Source organism: Ranitomeya variabilis, chromosome 5, assembly GCF_051348905.1.
Source record: "Ranitomeya variabilis isolate aRanVar5 chromosome 5, aRanVar5.hap1, whole genome shotgun sequence".
NCBI classification, from domain to species: Eukaryota; Metazoa; Chordata; class Amphibia; order Anura; family Dendrobatidae; genus Ranitomeya; species Ranitomeya variabilis.
This window is the reverse complement of record NC_135236.1, coordinates 225622449-225640023: the sequence shown is the minus strand read 5'-3', so window position 1 is coordinate 225640023 and position 17575 is coordinate 225622449. Positions and strand designations below refer to the sequence as shown.

At 44.4% G+C, this 17575-nt stretch overlaps 1 protein-coding gene across 1 annotated transcript in view; it reads right to left on the bottom strand.

Annotated features, from left to right (window-relative positions):
- Nucleotides 1–17575, bottom strand: part of LOC143775573 (uncharacterized) — a 109025-nt gene that overhangs the window by 47447 nt on the left and 44003 nt on the right. The window contains exons 4-5 of the mRNA XM_077263865.1: nucleotides 2616–2708; nucleotides 674–698 (exon numbers count right to left, since the gene is read on the bottom strand). Of these exons, the coding sequence (XP_077119980.1) occupies nucleotides 674–698; nucleotides 2616–2708 (118 nt within the window). The remainder of the gene's footprint in view (nucleotides 1–673; nucleotides 699–2615; nucleotides 2709–17575) is intronic.

The window sequence follows — 17575 nt, the reverse complement described above, 5'->3', positions numbered from 1 at the left end:
ATATCAGCCCATAGCTGTCTGTTTAGCATTTTTCTGGTTACAATTTATAGGTGGACTCTCTGTCATTTTTTTCTGGGGTCTCTGTAAGCTGACCTGTAAACGCTAAGCAAACAGCTGTGAGTGGTTATTAACAGCCTGGGAACTTTTGGGGATATTGATCCCTTTTGCAGATTATTAACATCAGCCCAGCTTTCTGCTGGTTTTAAAAATTATGCTGGAGCCCATACCATTTTTTTAATTTATTTATTTTACACACGATATACACAGGGGGTGCTGAATACAATGCCTATCATTGGTGCCAGGTCTCACTGAGCTCAGGGAGACCAGGTGACATTGATCCAAACTGTCTTCAGCACCTTGCTCTTGGAAACAATGCGAACTGTACCGCTTTTTCCCCAGGTGCCGGTACGTGTCACACTGATGACACACAAATGTCATCCGTATGTCATCAGTGTGCACATGTGCAGGACATTTTGCAGCCTATGCTGCTGATCAAAAACGGACATGTCAGCGTTTTATGCCCAAGGAAACGCAGTCCATGGAAACACACTGACATGTGAAAACTGTCACCACACATACCGGAGTCACTGGCATGTGAAGGAAACCTAAAAAACAATTAGCACCTTAGTCCTTAGTGTTGGTTTAGATGTTATATAATGAAATAATACATCACCTTCTATTCATCTTTGCCTGTTTGCCTACCAATAAAAAGTAGAAGTTATTAGCAACCCAAGTTCTTCAATTTGTCTATAAGTAGGTTATATGTCACCTGGATTTTTAGAATTTTAAGATAAAAGAATATAGGTCAATGTGCATTTTTGGGGTAGAGGTGAGAATGAATGTTATGCATTACCTACAGTGGCATAGGCTCTTTCCACACTGCGTTCTTGTCCATGATCACTGGTCCCATCTGGGCTTGCATCCGAAACCCCGCAAGACAGGATTTGGGTGAATGCGCCGTTGGGGCCATAGACTGTAATGATGCTGACATAGTCAACCAGTGCACTGACATGCATGATTTTTGGGTGTATACGCCTACAGGAGGTGGACACTCAAACATAGTAGACTCCCATTTTGCCTGGGGGTCTGGATGCAAGTCCTGACTGGACTAACGAATGTGGGCAAGAACGCAAAGTGAAAGGAGTCATAGGTATAAGTGATGCAGAGGCAGCAGTTGGCCCACGGAAAGTGAGGAGTCCGTAACAAATGTTGCAAGTTAAAGGAGTTGTCTGGTCTAAACTGGCAACTCTGCAGTCACTCTATGTGGCTACAGACTTATGAATCTGTGAGGTTTCTCCCATGTCAGCACCAGGAATGGCAGTCAAGTGACCGCAAGTATGCAATAGACATACTCCCGGCCAGAACCAAAAAATACTTTTTCCAGCGCACTCAATGCAAGTGTATTAATCGAGGCCATAACTGTCTAGTCAGGTTCTGGCCAGAAGCATGCACATTGCATACTTGGGGCACGAGAACACCGTTCCTGGCACTGACACCCGACAATCCTTTCAGCGAGCAGTGCGTGCACTGGGATGAGTCACAAGTCTCCAATCACATAGAGCCTTTAAGCCTTTGATGTAATCTTTGTCAGTGAATAGTATCGGAGAGGAAATCTGCAGACAAAAAAACCATGGTGTTCACTGATACTTTCTGTACATTATTAGAGAGGTGTCCTTCCATACCTTTACTCTTAACTCTACATATCCCAAGATAAGTGATGTGATATGACCAGTTTTTAAAAAACAAAAAATCTGATATTGTGATGTTCTATCGCAGACCTGGGCTAAATGTGACCAGTTTGACACCTACGGCTCTTCAGGTGTTCCAGAAGAAGGTGAGGCTAAATTGCACGCAGAGCAATAGAGCCATATATACAGTGCAGTACAGTTAGTAGATTTGTGCAGGCCACCAGGATCAAAGGGAATCCTGCAATCAGGTCAGCGGGAAAGAGGTAAGTAACAGCGCAGTTCATGACTGACAAATGGGGTCCTTAATGATATAGTGGCAACACTATTTGACTGTACAAACTAAGCACCGCAACTTATCATGAACATAGTCCTAACAAAAATAGTACTTGTGTAATGCTGGAAAACATGTGGCTGGGAAAGTGCATTGAACTGCTCGGCCATGTTCTGGTTGCACCAAGAATGTCAGTAGCACATCTGAATAGATGACAACTTCTGACAAATGCATCAACAGATTTGGATACTAAAGGTATGTTGTTTATTATGGTTATGTTCCTGACAATTTGCTGTAGTTGGTTTGAACAGTCGTTTTCTACTGACTGACTTCCTTTATTAAAATTCATGAAAATGTATGGCTACATACATACAAATTTTGACATTTTATATATTTGTGTTGTTTCTAAGGCATAATATACTGTATATCCATTCATTAATCATCCATCTCTCTTTCAGTCTATCATCCAGCCTACGTACTTACAGTATATATCTAGCAAACATCTTAAAGCAGTTGTCTGGCATGAAAAGCAATGTCTTAGTCACTCTGACTGTCAACTCATGCTAATGTGTCATGATCTGGCAGATTGCAGTTACATAAAGTAACTGTAAAATTTGCTTCTAAGACTGAACAACTCCTTTAATTTATAATCTTACCTTTATTTTTGATGCAAAATATAGCAAGCAAGAAAATGGCAAGAACTACAAAAAATCCTCGTACAGATCCAGCAATAATATAGGAAGAAGTGTCTGCAAAACATTATCAACATTTGATGATGATTTCAAATGTACATTACATTTTTATATGAACTAGACATCAATTAAATGACATAAGCAAAATAAAAATTTTCACAAATGATAGAGGAAATCATAAAACTAGCTTTATCATAGAAACAAACTTTGTGAGGCTGTATACAAATGGCAAAGCCAGATGCATAGACCACATATTATTGGGAACCGTAATACAGCCATCTGCATGAGACTTCAAGCAACATTTATATATAATTTTGTAAACCACTGATGAATAACCCCTGATTTACACTCACTGGCCACTTTATTAGGTACACCTGTCCAACTTCTTGTTAACACTTAATTTCTAATCAGCCAATCACATGGCGGCAACTCAGTGCATTAAGGCTAGGTTCACATTGCGTTAGGGCAATCCGTTTAGCGCTAGCGGATTGCGCTAACGCAATGTATTTTTATGGATCGCGTTTGGGGGTCGCGTTAACGTCCCCGCTCTCGCAGATCCCCGATCTGCGAGAGCGGGGAACGGACCTCGGGCGCGCCGCGGACGCTGCAAGCAGCGTCCGAGGCGCGTCACAGAAGAACGGCACATCACTAGCGCGAGCCGAAAAAGGCACGCGCTAGTGATGCGCTGCTGGCGAAATTAACATTGCTGTCAATGGGTGCGCTAACGGACCCGTTGCACGGCGTTAATTGTGACATTTTCGCCGTGCAACGCTGTCCGTTAGCGATCACCCATTAACGCAATGTGAACCCAGCCTTAGGCATGTAGACATGGTCAAGACAATCTCCTGCAGTTCAAACCGAGCATCAGTATGGGGAAGAAAGGTGATTTGAGTGCCTTTGAACGTGGCATGGTTGTTGGTGCCAGAAGGGCTGGTCTGAGTATTTCAGAAACTGCTGATCTACTGGGATTTTCACGCACAACCATCTCTAGGGTTTACAGAGAATGGTCCGAAAAAGAAAAAAAATCCAGTGAGCGGCAGTTCTGTGGGCGGAAATGCCTTGTTGATGCCAGAGGTCAGAGGAGAATGGGCAGACTGGTTCGAGCTGATAGAAAGGCAACAGTGACTCAAATCGCCACCCGTTACAACCAAGGTAGGCCTAAGAGCATCTTTGAATGCACAGTGCGTCGAACTTTGAGGCAGATGGGCTACAGCAGCAGAAGACCACACCGGGTACCACTCCTTTCAGCTAAGAACAGGAAACTGAGGCTACAATTTGTACAAGCTCATCGAAATTGGACAGTAGAAGATTGGAAAAACGTTGCTTGGTCTGATGAGTCTCGATTTCTGCTGCGACATTCGGATGGTAGGGTCAGAATTTGGCGTAAACAACATGAAAGCATGGATCCATCCTGCCTTGTATGGAGCATCTTTGGGATGTGCAGCCGACAAATCTGCGGCAACTGTGTGATGCCATCATGTCAATATGGACCAAAATCTCTGAGGAATGCTTCCAGCACCTTGTTGAATCTATGCCACGAAGAATTGAGGCAGTTCTGAAGGCAAAAGGGGGTCCAACCCGTTACTAGCATGGTGTACCTAATAAAGTGGCCGGTGAGTGTAGATCATGAAATTAGACATCTTCAATGTCAAATATCACTCCCAAGCTGCCATTTTGTTTTGCATATTCAATAGTTTTTACAATATCCTTGTATAACTAAGACCTAAGCTCCCCATATACATTTGATTAATCTTGGCCAAACCTGCAGATAACGATGGGTTCAGCTGACAGTCTAATGTGTCTGGGGTCCCTGATCAATTCATTATTTGGAGAGTCAATGATCCGGCATGTAGAATTTCATACTGTGGATCCTTCTGTTTTCCCAGAGATAAGCTGCTGACAAACATGTCTGGCAGTGGCTTGCTCATAGAGGGCACAGGAGTGCCCCTTTATATGGGAGAGATGGTTGAGATGGCTGCCTGATGAACAATTGGCCAAACCATTGTTCAGCTGACAGTAATCTAATGTGTATGGGGAACTTTACATATATTCTCCACATGTGAATACGCTAACTTTCAACTTTTCTACTACTCTACATCCTTCAACCTCACAAATACAATATCAGCTATTTACAAACTATTGTTCTCTCCACACATGAAGCAACTTCCTACTTTCTGTTGAGCTTAGGAAATTGAACTGAATGAATGGTTCACATCAGACCAGTGGTCTAAATGAGTTTGTCTATCCAATAGGCTGGTTAAAGCCACTAAAGCACAGGAAACCAGTTCTAAAATCCAAACAAGATGGCACCGAATGTCTACTTTTTAACAAAAGTGGTATCTTTCAGTTTCGGATAACTGTTGGCGTTGTGGAGGAGTGGGTGAAACAATGTCACATCTGGTGGAGCTTTCCATCTGTATGAAGCTTTGCGCATGCTGCTTTTCAAGGTATCCTAAAAGTGACAGATGTTTCACTCCTTATAGATCCTTCACCTGTCCTTTTCTTCATGGTCAAAAATGTATCCTTAGTATAACATCTCCTTCAAGCTTCAAGCTTCCAAAATGAATGGCACAGGAAGTTCATAAACTGTCCAACCTTGAACAACTGGTCCAATGAGATTGCCAAATTCAATATAAAAGGGACCTGGTTATTCAGACTTCAGAGGAAAATTATAAAAACAATTCCACCTGGTTTTAATGGAACACCTGACATTCCTCTTAAACTGATCATACCGTTATGCTATGAAAGCTCTCTATGGTTACATTATTTACAGACAGTTCCTATCACACTACCCGTCTCATTAGCCAGGTGTACTTAGAGCAGTTTACAATGTACAGTACTCATTTTTCTCTCTCTCTATCCTCCTTCTCTGATCTACCCACTTCTTTCTTCCTCATTTTTTTTTCTACCCTCTTCTTCCATTTGTCTTTCTAGTCTCCATACCACTAGCCCTATATTCATATATATGTACTAGCTATTGAACCCGTTCTACTCCCGGGTGGCGAGCATTTATATTGGTATATGGTCTCCATCCTGGTATGTGCTGCTTCCATCCTGCGCCCTAATCTTGTCATGTGCTGCTACCATTTTGCGCCCCATCCTTTCATATGCTGCTCCTATCCTGCACCCCCTTCCTGTCATGTGCAGCCCCATTCTGTGCCCTCGTCCTGTTTTGTACGCCTCCATCTTGTCATGTATTACTCTCTTCCTGTGCTCTCATCCTGTTAAGTGATCCCATCCTGTGACCCAATCCTGTCATGTGGTGCTCCCATCCTGCAACCCCATGCTGTCATGTGCTGCTTCCCTCCTGCACCCCCATTCTGGCATGTGCTGCCCCCATCCTGGTATGTGCTACTCCAATTCTGCGCCCCCATCCTGTTATGTGGTGCTCTCTTCCTGCATCCCCATCCTGTCATGTGGTGCTCTCATCCTGCATCCCCATCTTGTCATGTGCTGCTCCCATCCTGCACTCCCATTCTGTCATGTGCTACTCCCATCCTGCGCCCCCATGCTGTCATGTGGTGCTCTCATCCTGCTTCCCCATCCTGCCATGTGGTGTTCTCATCCTGCGTCCCCATCCTGTCATGTGGTGCTCACATCCTGTCATGTGCTGTGTTATGACCTGGTGGTTAAGAGGCCACACTGATATGACCTGGTGGCTAAAACGCAACATGGGACGAGCTCTGAGGAGGTGGTATCTCTACTGACCGCAGTCCCTAATCCTAACAACAACACTAGTAATAGCCGTGGGATGTTCCTGACTCTCCCTAGACACCTCTTCACAGCCTAAGAATTAACTACCCCTAAAGAAGGAAATAGAAAGCTATCTTGCCTCAGAGAAAAACCCCAAAAGGAAAGATAGCCCCCACAAATATTGACTGTGAGTGGAGAGGGAAATGACATACACAGAAATGAAATCAGTTTTCAGCAAAGGAGGCCAATACTAAACTTGATAGACAGAGAGAAAAGGATACTGTGCGGTCAGTAATAAAAACTACAAAAATCCACGCAGAGTTTACAAAAATTAACTCCACACCGACTCACGGTGTGGAGGGGCAAATCTGCTTCCCAGAGCTTCCAGCTAGCCTGAATATGACATAGTGACAAGCTGGACAAAAAGAGAAATATTTGCAAAGCAATAGAGTCCAAAGCAAATGGACAAACAAGAACTAGCAACAACTTATCTTTTGCTGACAAGGACAGGCCATATGAGAAATCCAAGGAGAGAACCAAAGAGAGAACCAAATCCAACCTAAGACATTGACAGCTGGCATGAACTAAAGCCCAGAGCAGGTTTAAATAACAAACCCAGGCAAGGCGATCAGTGATGGCAGCTGCTACAGCTACCTAAAGGAGCAGCAGTTCCACTCGAAACCACCAGAGGGAGCCCAAGGGCAGAACTCACAAAAATACCATTAGCAACCACAGGAGGGAGCTCCAGAACGGAATTCACAACAGTACCCCCCCCCTTGAGGAGGGGTCACCGAACCCTCACCAGAGCTCCCAGGCCGATCAGGACTAGCCAAATGGAAAGCACAAACCAAATCGGCAGCATGAACATCGGAGGCAACAACCCAAGAATTATCCTCCTGGCCATAACCCTTCCACTTGACCAGATACTGAAGCTTCTGTCTCGAAAAATGAGAATCCAAAATCTTTTCCACCACATATTCCAATTCCCCCTCAACCAACATCGGAGCAGGAGGATCAACGGAGGGAACCATAGGTACCACATATCTCCGCAACAAGGATCTATGGAACACATTATGAATGGAAAAAGAACCTGGAAGGGCCAAACGAAAAGACACCGGATTGATAATTTCAGAAATCTTATAAGGCCCAATAAAGCGAGGCTTGAACTTAGGGGAAGAAACCTTCATAGGAACATGACGAGAAGACAACCAGACCAAATCCCCCACACGAAGCCGGGGACCAACACACCGACGACGGTTAGCAAAACGTTGAGCCTTTTCCTGAGACAACGTCAAATTGTCCACCACATGAGTCCAAATTTGCTGCAACCTGTCCACCACAGAATCCACACCAGGACAGTCAGAAGGCTCAAGCTGCCTTGAAGAAAAACGAGGATGAAAACCAAAGTTACAAAAGAAAGGCGAAACCAAGGTAGCAGAACTAGCCCGATTATTAAGGGCAAACTCGGCCAACGGCAAAAAGGTCACCCAATCATCCTGATCAGCAGACACGAAGCATCTCAAATAGGTTTCCAAGGTCTGATTGGTTCGCTCCGTTTGGCCATTTGTCTGAGGATGGAATGCTGAAGAAAAAGACAAATCAATGCCCATTCTAGCACAAAAGGACCGCCAAAACCTAGAAACGAACTGGGAACCTCTGTCAGACACAATATTCTCCGGAATACCATGCAAACGAACCACATGCTGAAAAAATAATGGAACCAAATCAGAGGAGGAAGGCAACTTAGGCAACGGTACCAAATGGACCATCTTAGAAAACCGGTCACAAACCACCCAGATGACAGACATCTTCTGAGAAACAGGAAGATCAGAAATAAAATCCATGGAAATATGCGTCCAGGGCCTCTCAGGAATAGGCAAAGGCAAAAGCAACCCACTGGCACGGGAACAGCAAGGCTTAGCCCGAGCACAGGTCCCACAGGACTGCACAAACGAACGCACATCCCGTGACAAGGAAGGCCACCAAAAGGACCTAGCCACCAAATCTCTGGTACCGAAAATCCCAGGGTGACCAGCCAACACCGAACAATGAACCTCAGAAATTACCCTGCTAGTCCATCTATCAGGAACAAACAGTTTCCCCACTGGACAGCAGTCAGGTTTATCAGCCTGAAACTCCTGAAGTACCCGCCGCAAATCAGGGGAGATGGCAGAAAGAATCACCCCCTCCTTGAGAATCCCAGCCGGCTCAAGAACTCCCGGAGAATCAGGCAAAAAACTCCTAGAAAGGGCATCAGCCTTCACAGTCTTAGATCCCGGAATATACGAGACCACAAAATCAAAACGGGAGAAAAACAGAGACCACCGAGCTTGTCTAGGATTCAACCGCTTAGCAGACTCGAGGTAAATCAAATTTTTATGATCACTCAAGACCACCACACGATGCTTGGCTCCCTCAAGCCAATGTCGCCACTCCTCAAATGCCCACTTCATAGCCAACAACTCCCGATTGCCGACATCATAATTACGCTCATTTGGCGAAAACTTTCTGGAGAAGAAAGCACATGGTTTCATCAAAGAGCCATCAGAATTTCTCTGAGACAAAATGGCCCCTGCCCCAATCTCAGAAGCATCAACCTCAACCTGAAAAGGGAGAGAAACATCTGGCTGATGCAACACAGGGGCAGAAGTAAAACGACGTTTAAGCTCCTGAAAGGCCTCAACAGCCGCAGAGGACCAATTCATCACATCAGCGCCTTTCTTCGTCAAATCGGTCAGAGGCTTCACCACACTAGAAAAATTAGCAATAAAGTGGCGTGGCAATAAAATTAGCAAAGCCCAAAAATTTTTGAAGGCTCTTTACAGATGTGGGTTGAGTCCAATCATGAATGGCCTGGACTTTAACAGGGTCCATTTCAATAGCCGAGGGACAAAAAATGAAACCCAAAAAAGAAACTTTCTGAACTCCAAAGAGGCACTTAGACCCTTTCACAAACAATGCATTAGCACGAAGGACCTGAAATACCATCCTAACCTGCTTCACATGAGACTCCCAATCATCGGAAAAAAACAAAATATCATCCAAATACACAATCATGAATTTATCCAGATAATTCCGGAAGATATCATGCATAAAGGACTGAAATACCGATGGAGCATTAGAGAGCCCGAATGGCATCACAAGATATTCAAAATGGCCTTCGGGCGTATTAAATGCTGTTTTCCATTCATCACCTTGTTTAATACGCACGAGATTATACGCCCCTCGAAGGTCGATTTTAGTAAACCAACTGGCACCCTAAATCCGAGCAAACAAATCAGAAAGCAAAGGTAAAGGGTACTGGAATTTGACCGTGATCTTATTGAGAAGGCGATAATCTATACAGGGTCTCAAGGAACCATCCTTCTTGGCAACAAAAAAAAATCCCGCTCCCAACGGTGACGAAGACGGGCGAATATGCCCCTTCTCCAAGGACTCCTTTACATAACTCCGCATAGCGCCATGCTCTGGCACAGACAGATTGAAAAGTCGGCCCTTAGGGAACTTACAGCCAGGAATCAAATTAATGGCACAATCGCAGTCCCTATGAGGAGGCAGGGAACTGGACTTGGGCTCATCAAATATATCCTTGAAATCCAACAAAAACTCAGGAACTTCAGAAGAAGGGGACGAGGAAATGGACATCAAAGGAATATCACTATGTATCCCCTGACAACCCCAACCAGTTACAGACATAGATCTCCAATCCAGCACTGGATTATGTACCTGTAACCATGGAAAACCCAGCACAACAACATCATGCAAATTATGCAACACCAAAAAGCGAATATTTTCCTGATGTGCTGGAGCCATGTACATGGTCAACTGTGTCCAGTACTGGGGTTTATTCTTGGCCAATTGCGTAGCATCAATCCCCCCTAAGGGAATAGGGCTCCGCAAAGGCTCCAATGAAAAACCACAGCGCTTGGCAAATTCTAAGTCCATTAAGTTCAGGGCAGCGCCAGAATCCACAAATGCCATAACAGAAAAGGACGACAATGAGCAAATCAGGGTAACAGACAAAAGAAATTTAGGCTGTACAGTACTAATGGTAACAGACCTAGGGACCCTCTTAGTACGCTGTTGTGAATTCCGTTCATGGGCTCCCTCTGGTGGCTTTTAGTGTTACGGCTGGTCTGTAGCTGGACTCCAGCTGCCTCGTTTCCTGCTAGGCCTGCTGCCTATTTAACTCCATCTGGACCTTTACTTGTTGCCTGCTGTCGTTGTATTCAGTACTGGTTCAGATCTCTCTGGGACTTCCCTTGTGACCTGTCTCCTCGTGGAGAAGCTAAGTTCATGCTAGTCCATTTTTGCTCATTTCTATTTGAAAATGTTTCTCAGTATGTTATGAGTTCAGTCCAGCTTGCTTATATGCTATTTGATTGCTAGCTGGAAGCTCTGGGGTGCGGAGTTGCGCCCCTCACATCGTGAGTCGGTGTGGGGGTCTTTTTGTATTCTCTGCGTGGATACTTTTGTAGTATTTTATACTGACCGCACAGATTCCTTGCTATCTTCTGACTATTTAGTTATTAGCGGGCCTCATTTGCTAAAGGTAGACAAAAAGGTTGATTCCAGCTCCAAAAAGATGTCTTGAATAAAATTAAATCCTTTATTGGTGCATATTTAAAAAGACACAGGCTGTAATACTCTCCATAATAAAGACGGGAAACGAGCTACGCGTTTCGATCTATTACAAAGATCTGTAATAGATCGAAACGCGTAGCTCGTTTCCCGTCTTTATTATGGAGAGTATTACAGCCTGTGTCTTTTTAAATATGCACCAATAAAGGATTTAATTTTATTCAAGACATCTTTTTGGAGCTGGAATCAACCTTTTTGTCTACCATTATATGTTACCACGTGGATCGGCGTGGAGGTTCCGTGCACCTACCAATGGCTGTCTGGTGAGCTGGCTTTTTGTTTTTCGTTTGTGTTCTCATTTGCTAAAACCTATTTTCATTTCTATGTTTGTGTTTTCCCCTTAAACTCACCGTTATTATTTGTGGGGGGCTGCTTACACTTTGGGGAAAATTTCTCTGAGGCAAGTGAGGCTTTGTTTCTCTCTAGGGGTAGCTAGTTTCTCAGGCTGTGAACGAGGCGTCTAGGCCGAGTTAGGAACGCTCCACGGCTGCCTATAGTGTGGTTTGATAGGATCAGAATAGCGGTCAGTATAGTTCCCACATTCCCAGAGCTTGTCCTTATTTTTGGGTTTACTTATCAGGTCAGTTCATGTGTTCTAACCACCAGGATCATAACAGTATGCTTAGGGAAATCAGAAATAGCATGAGCAAAATCACCACAGTAAAAACACAGGCCATTCTGACGTCTGAATTTCTGCCTTTCTGCTCTAGTCAAAATCCTATCACATTGCATAGGCTCAGGACTCTGCTCAGAGGACACTGCCATATAGTGCACAACCTTGCGCTCGCGCAGGCGCCGATCAATCTGAATGGCCAAAGACATTGACTCATTCAGACCAGCAGGCGTGGGAAACCCCACCATAACATCTTTAAGGGCTTCAGAAAGACCCTTTCTGAAAATTGCTGCCAGGGCATACTCATTCCATTTTGTGAGCACAGACCACTTTCTAAATTTCTGGCAGTATACTTCTGCTGCTTCCTGACCCTGACACAGAGCCAGCAAAGTTTTTTCTGCCTGATCCACAGAATTAGGCTCGTCATACAGCAATCCGAGCGCTTGAAAAAATGCGTCAATATTGAGCAATGCAGGATTTCCTGGCTCAAGGGAGAATGCCCAGTCCTGCGGGTCGCCACGCAGCAAAGAAATAACAATCTTCACCTGCTGAATGGGGTCACCAGAGGAACGGGGTCTCAGAGCAAAAAACAATCTGCAATTATTTTTAAAGTTCAGAAATTTAGATCTATCCCCAGAAAATAAATCAGGAATAGGAATTCTAGGCTCTAATACCGGAGTCTGGACAACATAATCTTGGATACTCTGTACCCTTGCAGCGAGTTGATCCACGCGCAAGGACAGACCCTGAACCTCTATATCAGCACCAAAATCCTGAACCACCCAGAGATTAAGGGGAAAAAAAGACAAAACAAGCTACAAAGGAAAAAAAAATGACTCAGAACTTTCTTTTCCCTCTTTTGAGATGCATTTAACACATTGTGGGCCAGCTGTACTGTTATGACCTGGTGGTTAAGAGGCCACACTGATATGACCTGGTGGCTAAAACGCAACATGGGACGAGCTCTGAGGAGGTGGTATCTCTACTGACCGCAGTCCCTAATCCTAACAACAACACTAGTAATAGCCGTGGGATGTTCCTGACTCTCCCTAGACACCTCTTCACAGGCTAAGAATTAACTACCCCTAAAGAAGGAAATAGAAAGCTATCTTGCCTCAGAGAAAAACCCCAAAAGGAAAGATAGCCCCCACAAATATTGACTGTGAGTGGAGAGGGAAATGACATACACAGAAATGAAATCAGTTTTCAGCAAAGGAGGCCAATACTAAACTTGATAGACAGAGAGAAAAGGATACTGTGCGGTCAGTATTAAAAACTACAAAAATCCACGCAGAGTTTACAAAAATGAACTCCACACCGACTCACGGTGTGGAGGGGCAAATCTGCTTCCCAGAGCTTCCAGCTAGCCTGAATATGACATAGTGACAAGCTGGACAAAAAGATAAATATTTGCAAAGCAATAGAGTCCAAAGCAAATGGACAAACAAGAACTAGCAGAAACTTATCTTTTGCTAACAAGGACAGGCCATATGAGAAATCCAAGGAGAGAACCAAATCCAACCTAAGACATTGACAGCTGGCATGAACTAAAGCCCAGAGCAGGTTTAAATAACAAACCCAGGCAAGGCGATCAGTGATGGCAGCTGCTACAGCTACCTAAAAGAGCAGCAGTTCCACTCGAAACCACCAGAGGGAGCCCAAGGGCAGAACTCACAAAAATACCATTAGCAACCACAGGAGGGAGCTCCAGAACGGAAATCACAACAGTGCTGCTCCCATCCTGCACCCCCATCTTGTCACGTGCTGCCCCCATCCTGCACCCCCATTCTGCCATGTGCTGCTCCCATCCTGTGCCCCATTCTGTAATGTGCTGCTGCCATCCTGCGCCCCATTCTGTCATATGCTGCAACTATTCTGCGCCTCCATTCTGTCATGTGCTGCTCCCATCCTGCACCCCCAGTCTGTCATGTGCAGTAAAAAGTCACTGGCTTGCGGCGCTGATGTTTTTTCTATATATATTCAGTAGAAAGTGGCTGGATTGCTCAGCTGATGTATTTTATATATGCAGACCCTGTAGTATAAGGCAGCACCCCATAGGCAGACCCTGTAGTATAAGACAGCACCCCATAGGCAGACCCTGTAGTATAAGACAGCACCCCATAGGCAGGCCCTGTAATAAAAGGTTAAGTTCACACAGGGCATTTTTGCTGCATTTTTATATGCTAATTTTCAGCTGCTTTTTACAGTACCTGCAAAGCCTGAGATTTCAGAAATCTCATGCACACACATTGGTTTTTTGTGTGATCAGTATTTTGTGCTTTGCTGCGTTTTTTGGACATAGCGCATGTCACTTCTTTCAGCGTTTTTGCTGCGTTCTTTCAGCATTTTTCACTCATTAACTTGAATGGGTGTTGAAAAAAATGCAGCAAAAACACAGGTATCATTATTTGCTGCTTTGTTGCTGCTGAAAATTCAAGGATATTAGCATGAACAAAGAGAAAGAAAAAACGCACCAAATACACAACAAAAAACACACCCAAAATGCACATAAACCTGTGTTTTTGACGCAGCTTCTTTCTTGCCAAGAACATCAGGTTTTGCTGCAGAACAAAATGCCCTGTGTGAACTTACCCTAAGACAACACCCCATAGGCAGACCCTGTAGTATAAGGCAGCTCCCCCACAGGCAGACTCTGCAGTATAAGGCAGCACCCCCCACAGGCAGACTCTGTAGTATAAGGCAACACCCCCCACAGGCAGACTCTGTAGTATAAGGCAGCACCCCCACAGGCAGACTCTAGTATAAGGCAGCACCCCCCACAGGCAGACTCTGCAGTATAAGGCAGCACCCCCCAGGCAGACTCTGTAGTATAAGGCAGCACCCCCCACAGGCAGACTCTAGTATAAAGCAGCACCCCCCACAGGCAGACTCTAGTATAAGGCAGCACCCCCACAGGCGGACTCTGTAGTATAAGGCAGCACCCCCCCACAGGCAGACACTGTAGTAGAAGGCAGCACCCCCCACAGGCAGACTCTGTAGTATAAAGCAGCACCCCCCACAGGCAGACCCTGTAGTATAAGGCAGCACCCCCCACAGGCAGACACTGCAGTATAAGGCTGCACCCACCCCCACAGGTAGACACTGTAGTATAAGGCAGCACCCTCTCCACAGGCAGATTCTGTAGTATAAGGCAGCCCCCCAAAGGCAGACCCTGTAGTATAGGGCAGCCCCTCCCAACCCACAGGCAGACCCTGTAGTATAAGGCAGCACCCCCACAGGCAGACCCTGTAGTATAAGGCAGCACATCTAGCAGGATGCAGCAGGCCTCCACTGATAAAGGCAAGGGGCAGCACAGGTGAAAACTACTGATAAAAACAGCCACCCCCACACCTATCAGATTATGAAGTGATTGGCCGCCTAGTAGAAAAAAATGCACATTGATATAGCTTGCATAGGACGCCAGTCATACAGGTAAGTGTGATGCAAAGTGTCTGGCTTGCAGCCTATTAATTACACCCTTGTATTAACAGATGGGCTGCCCAGCACTATAATATGCAACACACAGTGACAGACGCCCTAATAGACCAAGCCAACAAAACAATGCCTAGCTACATCCTGCAAAAAGTGATATGATAAAAAGTGCAAAAAATGTATGCATATGATAAATACATTAATGTGGTATTGGTTAATATTTTGGCCAAAATAGATAAGCTTGCAACCCACGTCAAGGGTCCCCATACTTGCGAGTCCTACCACTAATATAAAAAAACTGCAAACTTAGAAAACTTAAAAAAACACATACCATAAAATACAGCCTTCCCAAAACCCTGTCTGATGACAAATACACATCTATTGCCCACCTATCCTGATTGACAGGTCATCAGTTTCCCTCTTGCTGCGGTGATCTCACACTGTTTAGTACAAGTTGCAGCTGTCAGTCAAGCTGGGTGGGTACAAATCTCTTGGGACTCATGAATTATTTTATTCTATTGATGGACTTATAAAATGCTCATCCTAATATCCAGATTACACAACCATTCTGACATGGATTTTCAAAGTAAATACACCAGAATTGTCAAGTCTAAGAGATCTAATAAAAATAGATATACAAATATCACTGGCGCTCACCACTAGTGCCCACTGGGTGAGTGGGAATAAATTGTGGAATCCCCCAGCTGCTGGTATCCCCAGAAAATGTGCCACTTCTGTAAAGACCAATGAATATACTAATTTTTGCAGCAATTATATTTGTTGGGTCTATGCAAATGTGAAAATACCAATTATCTATAGTTTTTTATATGCATTTTAGTACATTTGAACGAACACCAAAATTAGCCTTAATGATTTTTATTAAGAAATGGGGCCTCCTGCCTGCACCCCAATATTGGCCCTAGCGATTTTGATTAGGAAATGGGGCCTGGTGCCTGCACACCAATATTAGCCTTAACAATTTTGATTAGGAAATGGGGCCTCCTGCCTGCACCCCAATATTATACCAAGCAATTTTGATTAGCAAATGTTGCAGTCAAGATCAAGAAGCTCTTGTGTCTTGACATTGTGAATGGTTTCAGTGCCCTGATTGGCTGCCAGAATGTACATGCATTAAGTTAATTAAAAAAAAATTAAAATACAGTCTGTCACTCCTTTGACTTATTCACCGCCCCTCCCCTCATAAAACAGGCCCCCCTGCTCATCATACAGCACCACTATCCTAGCCAAAGTCCTAACAAAGCATTAGTGGAAATGTGATCATTTATTGAACTGTGCCTGAATTTTGCAGACTTTGAGGAAAAATGCTTGGGAATCTGAACACGAATCCAGATGAGCTACATTTGTGCCGAATATGAGATTGGCGAACGTTTTAAGAACAAGTTTGTTTATCTCTGTTAATGAATTAGGCACATCAAATTTTATTTAGACTTGCATGCTGTCACGAACCCGCACCTCTGCCACCAATATGTCACGGATTCAAACTGTGACCGTCACCCCTACATCACGGATCGGGGTGACTTTAGGCCAACAGACGGCTATCACATGTGCAGGGGGGGCTTATCTTAGTTATCCCTCCACTGCTACAATGTGATGGAAAAACACACACAAGGCTATTGACCTCTTAGTTTACAGCAGGGGCTTATTTTAGTTATCCCACTGCTCTTCAATATACCACGAACTGCAGGGATTTATGTATATCCCGCTTACAGTTCCACTTGAAACCTGCAGCTCTCTGGCGCCCCCTTTACTCTCAGGTCAGATTAGGTACTGCACCTAGGATAATTAGTCGCCAGAAAGGCTGCCTGCTATGTACTGGCTATTGGGTACGCTGCAGCGAGGCGATTTAACTACTCCCGCTCAGGCAGGAACAATAATTATCAATGTCGCCGTCGCTACAACGACTCCAAAGGCACAGTGCACGGTATTGCTGCCACCAGCTTCGATTAAACGGGTCCGAAGCTAACCCAAAACAGTAGCGTAATTCCCTTCAGAAGGCTTAAGGTACGTTTTAGAACAGGAAGAACGAACTAGTATTAAATATTATACTCCATAAAAGGTTTAAGGCAGTGTTTATAAACAGATATATAAAGATGTTACAATGAGACAATTGCAAATATGTACAAGGTAATTATAACATAAAGGGATTAAATGAGAAAAGGTAAAACTCACATGTTCTCAGTTCATTTCAGGCAACCAGGCTAGTGGGTGGAGTTCCCATATGTCCCAATGTATTAGGATGGCAGTCAGGCTTCTCAGGTCAAAATTCACTCTCCTGGGGGCCTGGCAGTGGCAGAAACTTATAAACCGCAGCCTGTGACCTCACCAGCAGGGCTGGCTTTCACAGTCCCTCCTATCTCTTCAGTCTTAGTAAATTTAGCACAAGTTTGTCTAATGCCTGTATCTCCGCTACCGAACATGTCATAGTCATAACAAACCCAGCATTCATCTCGTATTAACGTTGGCATTCTAATGAGATCAAATATGTCCTATTTGTGATGCATAATTACAGAGAAATCCCTACTTT